Genomic DNA, 9,389 nt, shown 5'->3' on the forward strand with positions numbered 1-9,389 from the left:
GAAGCAATTTAAAAAAAATATTACAGGAAATTTACTGTAAAACCTATAGGAAATCTACATAAACATATTGATCCAGCAAGGTGTGTGGAAGCAAATTTCTTTGCACAGAGCTTATGCAGGTTAAAAGCACTGACATGTGCATTGCAATATAAATTTGGTCTGCATCAGCTGTATGCCTAGGCTGGATGGCAATACAGTCCCCCAACTCACTCTCCTTGAGAAGTGAGTGGACGAGGTTCAGACGTACGTTCTGTTTTATTCAGTTTTACTTTACACAAAGAATTTCCCAGTGTACTTGTTTATTAGTGACAGTTTCCAAAATAAACTGTGCGCAGGAAAAGCAAAGTACATCTTATTCCCAGACTCTGCAAGGATAGTGACAGTGGTAGAAATTGTTGTGATTTAGTGTCCCTCCAATGGAGCTCTGAGTACTCTATATAGAAGTATTTCAACGAATGAACGATCCTATACAGCAGTTCTCCTTGAATGCCGTATAGTGTGTGCAGGATTGCAGCCGTGCGCTGCAATCTTATGCATGTTTCTACGTAAGTGAGGTTGCAACCGTATACTCCAGGGGCACCAAATGTGTAGAAAGTAACAAAGGTCACAACTACAGCCATTGCTCCACCTGCTTTTGCCTCTGGCCCCAACCACCAATGGCATCGGGGCCCCAGAAGCAAATCTGTCCCTTGCATCCCTCCACGTCCCCAATTACTTTATATTGTCCTGCTGAACTCTGTGGGGCTGAACATACAAGTATAGGATTGCATTATAAGTACCATTTAGATTAATGGGCCTTAGCTTTAGTCAATGTACATTGGATGCATGTATTGGCTGTGATCCAAAGGCTCCCCTCCTACAGTCTTTTACACACAAACAATGAGGACTCCCTCAATCTGTATCAGAGGGTGGCTATCAAATCTCCCCCCTCCCCAATCATAAGCATCAAAACGTAACTTGTCCAACAGAACTTGGGACAATCTTTATTTTTTACCATCAGTACTGGCTAAGCAACATTTACACATTTCCCCAAGGACGCGAGTTAGGTAGGTTACTACTGTGTCAATATTACTGACCAAGGAGTAGAAGAGGTTAAGTGAGAGACAGTAATTAGTGCAAGACCACCCAGTGACTCCATGGCTCAGTTAAGATTAGATCCAGGGACCCTTACTGATAATATCTTGCCTGCAACTATTGTTCTGCACCAGTTACAAAGGTAGCATATGCAGAGCCCAATACTTGGCCTTGGTATTGGAATCATTGTAGGAAGGATCAGAATGTAACTGATTGCCGCGAGTTTTCTAAGGCAACAGCCTCCTTCCTCAAATGTTCTGAGAACAGTTACACAGTAACTCCCCAGTAAGGTTCCCCCTCTGTTGAATTCATTTCTAAACACATTAAGTCTATTTAGAACTGGAACAAAGGCTTTTAGGGACTCTAAAGAGAACTCTGATTTTGTGAAAATGCAACATCTTTCTAGATATCACATCATGGATACAGTAAAGTCCCACACAGTTAAGACTGAGTTGGGTATAGACAGGTGGGAAGCATTTATACTGTGAGACAATGGACTAGTTTTAATTTAGAGTAGTAAAAAGCTTTGTGTCACTAAAATAAACTATAAGTATGGTATACTTCGTGTGTGTTTTTTAAAAAAATCAACTCCCTTTAAATATTTGTTTCATTCAAAAAAAGGAGTGAAACAAATATTTAAAGGTTTTATATATATATAAAAAATGAATATACCCTGCTTTCAATTTAGTTTAGTGACACAAATTTGGGATGAGTTGTGGGGGGGTTTTCTGAAATGATTCAGACCAATGGTTAATATATTAATCTTTAAACACTTATTTTCAACACCATTCTGATTTTATCATAGTATTGAATTCAGCAAATTTAAATAAATTATTTTTCAAAAATGCAATATTTGATTCTTCTGCATTATTTAGGGGGGGGGAAAGATGCTTAATTTCATTCAGAGTTCTCCTAATTGATTTTGGAAAATCATCCTGGATGCCTTTTTTTTTTACAACAATGCGGTATTGAGAAACTAATGTTTGTTTTAAAAGGTTACCCAATCAATCAATGGGCTAAAAAGCACTCACTGAACTTTAACCAGCTAGCAGCCTGAGTTTTTGTATTTTGCAGAGACATGTCCCCTAGATGCAGATGAACTAATTTAAGACACACAGTCCTCTCTTCTTCCCCTCCCCCTCCCCCCCTCCCTTTTTTTTGCCAAGTCAAATAAAACCGGTTCCTAGTCAAATCGAAGGGATAATAGAGCAACGGGCTTTGGGGCGTCCAACCTTGAAACTGATTCAATCATTCCCAGCCGTTTGAAGGCACAATCTTGCAGCCAAGTAGGCCCTTGATTAGGTTAACTTGGGTTTTGCAAAGAAATGCCCGGGGAGACGATCCCGGGTTTTTTGTCTGCAGGAGAAAAATCAACGGCAGCAATTACGCAGCCTATTGTGGTTTAATACAATGAGCACATTTTCTCTCCCTCAAGGGCAAGGGGAGGGTGGAGAAATTGGTAGCGGACAGATATCTCCGTCTCTCCCTTTAAGCTATTTTTTCACACCTCGCCAGGAGAACATCGATGCTAAGCGTTGAGAAAAACTATAATAAAGCCAGTTTTCAAAGGTTTCTATCTTATCAGGGCGCTTTGGGCTTGCTCCATTGTTCTCAACAGGGGGCAGGGGCGGGGGCGGCGTTCTAGGATTGCATGTGAAAAGAACCCGAGCGATTCGGTTTTAGATTTTATTTTATTTTTTTAAAGGTGTCCCTCCCCTTTATTTAAATTCCGGCCGGGGTTATTACGAGATTTTAAAAAAAGCCATTACTTGGCAATCAAGGCAGTACGACTGTAGGTATATTATACCAGCTGTTGGGAATCGCAGCTGTTGCAAGCGAGGTCAGGTCCTTCTACTGGGCTTCCCAGAACCATTTGGTTGACTTCTGGAAGACCAGGATTGCTGGACCAGATGGGTCTCCGGCCTGATCCAACAGCCAGTACTTTGTAGAAGTTAAAATATTGGACCCTTTAAAGAAAAACCAGTCGCCCAGCCCTGCACATTTATCCTTGCCTTGCTTAATGCCTGGCGCTATGTGACAGCCATCTCTCTCCTCCACCCTCACCCAATAAAGGTCCATTTGACAAAACCCATTTCGAGGAGCCTGGTGTGAGATGGTGGAAGGCAGTCGCCAAGTGTTTGGCAGCTCCGCAAGGGTCCCAGCTGTTTGTGACTTGTCTTTTGGCACGTATGTTAGCATGTATGTGGCATTTGAGATACAGGCAGCCATCTTTTCCCCCCTTTTCTTTTTACAGTAGGTCTTGCTAACTACAGTTTAAAGGTGGGGGAATAAATGCTATCTCTTTAAGAAAGAAAGTAAAGGACGTCACTATGAGAAGCAGAAAAAGGGTCCAGCTCCTTAGAGATCTCAACTGTCCAAAATATATTTGCCATTAAATGAAATTACGATTATAGAAATGGCCAGTTAAGGCCCAAAATATCTTCCAACTCATTGCTTAATATTAGTTTAATTAAATTATCAATCATTTCCCACAACACAAGATCCCCAAACTATATTAAAATGAAACACCTAACTTCCAACTAAATGGATATATGGGATGGCTTTGCGGCTCCTAAATCTACTTTTTTCAAAAAAAGATGTTATCTGAAAAAGGTATAATGAAGTGGTACCTTCTCTTTCCTTTCACTTTCAACCATCTCATTAAAGTTCCGTTCAACCCAGGGACTTGCTACATTCTTATGCAGTGTCCTCTTTTTGTGTGTGGCTAAACCCAAAAGGAATTATATTATTAGCCAATATACTAAACACATTTTACCCATTTACCCTGGGCTAACCATTGTGCTAATTCTCTCACTAGGAAACACAAACGGTGAGGCTTTCACACAGGTGAAGCAGATAGGTAGGTGGTGGTAAATGTGGTGGACTAAATACTGATGTTTTGTATGAAATTGGAAGACCTTTTTTAAAAGTAGAATACTAGAAAGAAATCCAAAATACCCTGTCCAAAAGTTTGGTTTAAAAATATATCTCACACCCAGACATTTCTCCTCAGGGTCCTTCCCCAACTATTTGATCAAAGGATTAAGGCAAATCACTTTTAAAGGAACCTACGTGGAACGATATTACTGACTGCTTCCAAACGGGAATCTCTATTTGCTGGAATTCTAATTGCTTTATTCTTTTAAAATAAAATAAATATGACAACCAGATATTTATTTATGCCATTATTTTATTTAGGGAGATCAGTAGGAGAGGAGTTAAATTTTGTGAATAATAACCACCACAGAGTAAAAGAGTGTTTTTCTACTCCTTAGGTGGGTCTGATTTTCACATATAGAAATGAAACCAGGGAAGAGGACCCCTTGCAATTCTCACTAGCCAATTGTGGTCACTACTAGCTGTAATTTAAAAAGCAGCTGAAATTATACATTTGCCCCACCAATTTGGGATAAACAACATTTCACTTAAAAGTTATCCAATTGCTATTTATCCTGTATATTCACTGAATTTGTGCTGAACATTCAACCCTGAACAGGCATGTTAGGACTAAGCAAACTTAAATACCCGATTCTAATAAGTTTTAGCGGACAATTATTTTAACACCCACACATTCACACATTCTAATATGTTTTATGGCCTTTAAAGATCTTCGTCCGAAAGCCAAAGGATTCTAAAGGTAAGTTTAATGAGGATGCCTGCTTCCCTCCCCGGAAAAGCCCTATAGCATTTTAATGCCACCCCATCTCAGGCGAACTCCCTGGGGCGTTTCTGTTCACAGGTTTCTTTCCAGCTGCGGGCGAGAAAAGGGAGGCCATCTTTCCCAGCGCCACCCTTAGATTTCAGCCCCGAGGAAGGAAATCTCTTTCCCTTCTCAACCCAGCACGACAAAGCGGCGCTCACGAGGTGAGGTCACGCTGCTCAAAGCCTCAGTTTCCTACCATCTCCTTAGCCCCAAACTGCAGGTTAGGTCGGCGCTAGGGCGCGTGATGGTAGCCTGAAGGCTCCTGCGGGGAAGGGGGCGTTTGACCCTTTCCCCGCCTGCTATTGCAGCTCTCCAAATCTCCTGGCCCAAGACGTTCCCTCCACCGGGGTTTCGTAATGAGCGTTTCCCATCAGCTACACAAATAACAACCATAACATTTAAATCCTGAATTTGTCTTGGACTGTCTGCTTTCAAAGAGATGTCATCCCTATAGTTTCGATGGCGAAGGGGAAGTTACACCTATTTATTCAGAGTTACTGAATCTGGACACACGCGCGCACGTACAACCCCTTTTCCATCATCCATTTCCTACTCAATAGATAAACAGGGCCACCATCCAGCCACGTTCATTGGGGCAATGGGGAAGGGGGTGGGGAACCAAGCATTTACACGGAAACCTCTACATCCATCAGCCTCTATCTGTGTATCTATCTCTATCTCTATGTCCAATACGAACTATAACTGTCTAGCTTTAACTCATTTTGTCTTTCTGTATTGGGTCTCCTGTACATCGCTTAGAGGCAGACTATGATTAATATTTGGATGGATGTGCCCTCTTTATTCCCAGAGTAGGAACCGGTCCTTCCAAGCCTCCGGTCAGGAGCAACTGAAAGCCTGACCGTTGCCTCCCAACAAATCCTTCCCGAGTCCTGGCCAAGCCAGAATCCCAGCAACAGCTAAGGGGACACTTGGGAGAGGGTTACGGGGAGAGAAGATAAAGCGCCCGTCTTTCTGCCTTGTGCTGGCTGCGCACAACCGCCACGGCCAACGGGTCCAGCTTTTGATCCCCGTTTCTCCGCTTTTGCACTTTCGGGGCGCAGTGGACCCAAGACAGTGCAGAAGTGATTAGGGACTGGGTGCTTGTGGCGATTTCTGGGTAGAAAATGTGCCTCTTATTTGTCAAGCCAAGAACACTAGAAACCTCTGTTCATGTTCAAATAAAAAGCATAAATCCTCATCATCAGCATCACATTTTAAAACACAGCAGCACCTTTTAGAGTTAGCAGTCTACCCACGCTCAGTTTGCTTAATTTTCCTAGGATTCTTGCTGACCCAGAACACCTTTTCCATGCAAAACTTCTGCCGCTTGTTAATTCGGATTCCCACCCGATGGGACGCTTCGCCTTTCCCGTGTCCTGCCCTCCCCACCCGTCTGCGTTCCCTGTCCTGCCTCTCTCCCCCAATTTGGGATTGCCACCCGCTGGTTCCCGCCTTACCTGCGCTGGAAGGCCGCATGGCGAGGGGCCCGGCCCGGTTGGGCAGGCAGTGCAGCATGGAGTTGTCGAAGGGGCTTCCCCAGCCCGGGCTGGTGAACTGGGAGCCCACGTAGGGCGCGTAATAGGATCCGTTCAAGGGCCGGAACTGCTCGCGGGGGCTGTAGGCAGCCGACTCCCGGGCGGCGCCGTTGCTCGCCGGCGAGCTGCTGGCCGGGTAGCTGAAGCGGCCCGACGCCGGGTGGGCGCACCCGCCCCCCGTGGCGCCGTAGGGCGCGGAGGGGCTTTCTGGGCCCGCTTGCGGGGGCCACGCCGCCGGCCCACCGGCCTGCCCGGGCCCCGGGGTGCTGGGCAGGTAAGGCAGCATGGAGCTCACGCGGGTGGTAGGCACGTAGACGGGCGATCCTGCCGAGGAAGGCACGAAGCCGCCGCCTGCGCCGCCCGTGCCCGGGGACGAGCCGTCGTAGGGGCCGGGCTGCAGGCCCTGGTGATGCGGATGGTGATGCGCGTGCGGGTGGTGGTACATATCCTCGACGGGCGGCGGCTGCTGCTGCGGTAGCGGCTGCGAGGGATCCGGGCTCAGCTTGGCCGACGTGCGGCTGGACCAGATGAGCTTGTTGGCCTGATCCAGGTCCGCGAAAAGCAGCACGTCCTCCCAGCTGGAAAGGCCGGACGGCGCCGCGGCCAAGGAGACGAAGGGGCCCAGAAAGGGCCGGCCGTCGGGTAGGCCCAGCGGCTGCGAGGTCTGCAGCGCTCCTCCGGGCTCCTGCTTGAAGGTCCGACCACCGCCGCTGCCGCTACCGCTGCCGCCAGGGGAGCAGCCCGAGGACGAGGAGGGCGACGGCGAAGGGCAGGGCAGCTCCCGCGGTGCCAACGAGTAGGGCAAGTCGTCGGGGCCGCAGCGCTTCAGCAGGCACCAGCCACTCTCAGCCAGGGCCATCCAGCCCCGAGGCGCTCAGCAATTCTCCCTCGGCCTCGCAGCGGCGGCGACAGCTCCTGCTTCGAAGCTAGGGAGGAAGAGAAGAGGGGGAAAGCCCGTTAGCTAAAGCCAGAGGTAGACTGGGCTCTCCCCACCCGGCCACCCACCTGCCCAACCACCCGAGTTCAGTCTTGCAACTTAAGCAGCACCTTGTTGGCGAAGAGTGCCTCTGGGCACGTGCAGAGTGCTAGCCACTCACCACTAAGGAACCGCGACCCTCACAACCAAAGCTACAGGAAAGGGTTTTTAAGCCGCCCGCCGTAGCTAGCCACTGACACCAAATAAAACGAGGCCTGTCGAGAGTGCGCGGCTCTCGGCTTCTACACCGGCGGCCGCGCAGTCCTCCGGATCTTTCGCGGACAAGAATCACAAGAAGCGAGCCATTTCCTCCTCCTTGGTTTCCCCCAATCCCATCTCTGCCACGGACCCCCTGGACAATCCGGCCCTCCTTCCTCCTCCCCAGCCTCGGCTTTCCCACCTGCAAAACGGAGCCGAGCCAGCGGAGTCAGCCGCACCGGCAGCGCAACGCAGCTCTTCGAGCTCCGCGGGGACGCAGCAGGAAAGCGCAGCGCCTGCGCCGCGTCAAAAGGAAAGCAAAGCAAGCAAGCGGGCCTGGGGTGGGTGGGAAGATCTCAGCAGGCTACTCCTCGCTTGGTCCCACCTCAGCGTCTTCCAGGATCGGGAGTCCCTCCGGCGTAGCGCCTGCCCCCAGAACAGCAGCCGCAGCGCTCAGCCTGCCCGCCCGCCCGCCGGGTCCGCTCGCTCCGCCCGGGCTGCCTTTTGCTTACAGGCAGAGCGAGTGACAAAAGCCAGAGGGGGCGGGGGCTGCGGGCCGCCTCAGCAAGGACCAGCCACCCCCGCCCACCAACAGCCCGCTCGCCGCCCTGCCCCACTCCTTGGTTTCAGCCAATGAGTCACTGGAGTGGCTCCAGAATGAAAACAATTCGCAATGCAAGCGAACGGGGGCGGCGGAGAAAAGGTGCCCAAGGGCGCAAGGGCAGGAAAGTCAGGGGGTAGTCAGTGACACCCTCCCTTCTTGGGGGTCCCAGGGCAGGCAGGGTCGGAGTTGGCTGTGTGGGTTGCCCCCCACCCTCGAGGATCAAAACTGCCAAGGGAGGAGGAGAAAGAGGAGGTTGGTGCCAGTCTAAGCCACGGTTCCTGCGCCTCCTCTCCGGCTCGCCGCGGCCTGCCGAGGGGGACCCGCCGGCGCATCTTGGGAAGGGGGCCTCGTCCGCAGGCCAGTGGAAGCCCCGAGCCCTGCTTGCCGTCCCGGCCTTATTCCAGCCCTCCCCACGATCCAGGCTCCGGATCATTGATCCGGGGAGCGTCCCAGTGCCGCCGCAGTCGTGCGCCCAGAGCAGGCAAAGCCTCGCCCGCGCTCCGGCCGCAGAGGCTCTAGGTGCCCAAATTCTCCCGCGAAAGGCGCAAAGGGGGGGTTCTCAGGGGAGGGGAAGCCGAGATGTCAGCGATCAGAGGCCGACGGGGCAGTTTAAGCAGACCCCGAGAAGAGGATGCTGACTGCCCGGGCTGGGGGCCTCGCCGGGCCCTGGAGAAGTCCAGGGACCCCCCCTCCCTCTCCAAGTTCCCCAGTCGCACCTTTGTGGCGGCGGCTCTGGCTCTGCGAGGGTCCTTGTCGGGTGTGTCTCTGCAGGCGGCAAGGCTGCCAAGGCGGAGAGGCGAGGCGAGCGGGGCTGCGCGGCGGCGGCTGCTGCTGAACGTATAAAGTGCCGAGCGAAAGGAGGCGCCTCTCTCCGCGCGGCCGGAAAAGTGCAGCCAGCAAGTCCTGATTGGAGTCAGGGAGCTCTGAGCAAACAGCGAGGAGAGAGAGTGGGGGCAGGGAAATAGGACGGTGGGAGTGGCTAGTTGATTGGGTGGGGGTGGCTTGGCGGGGGTGCCTGTCCCAGCGCCAGCCAGCCCCCCCCGCGCGCCCAGGAAGACAAGCTGGCGCAGGGGAGGAGAGGCCAAGCCAGCCCTCCCCTCCCTCCCCTTGTAAGCCAATGAGGTGCTGGGGAAGAAGGCGAGGGGAGGCTGGGACAGGATCGGGAAAAGCCGAGCGCAGGCAAAACCCCTCCGGCAAAATGCGCGGCTCCCAAAATTGCCTCGGGAATTCACGCGCAATGCCATCCCTTCCATCTTTCCCGTTCATGCTTCCTCTTATTCTATCGCTTCAGGGTATCAC

At 50.9% G+C, this 9,389-nt stretch overlaps 1 protein-coding gene across 2 annotated transcripts in view; it reads right to left on the reverse strand.

Annotated features, from left to right (window-relative positions):
• Positions 1-9,042, reverse strand: part of GATA6 (GATA binding protein 6) — a 34,377-nt gene extending 25,335 nt beyond the window's left edge. Inside the window, exons 1-2 of one of the 2 annotated variants that reach the window (XM_053396407.1) lie at positions 8,807-9,042; positions 6,235-7,238 (exon numbers count right to left, since the gene is read on the reverse strand). In XM_053396407.1, the coding sequence (XP_053252382.1) occupies positions 6,235-7,171 (937 nt within the window). In that variant the 5' untranslated portion in view covers positions 7,172-7,238; positions 8,807-9,042. Of the gene's footprint in view, positions 1-6,234; positions 7,239-7,688; positions 8,630-8,806 lie in introns of those variants that run through there. The other variant, XM_053396409.1, reaches the window with a different exon arrangement.
• Positions 9,043-9,389: the final 347 nt, after the last annotated feature.

The sequence above is a fragment of the Podarcis raffonei genome, chromosome 7, assembly GCF_027172205.1.
Source record: "Podarcis raffonei isolate rPodRaf1 chromosome 7, rPodRaf1.pri, whole genome shotgun sequence".
In the NCBI taxonomy this organism is placed as follows: Eukaryota; Metazoa; Chordata; class Lepidosauria; order Squamata; family Lacertidae; genus Podarcis; species Podarcis raffonei.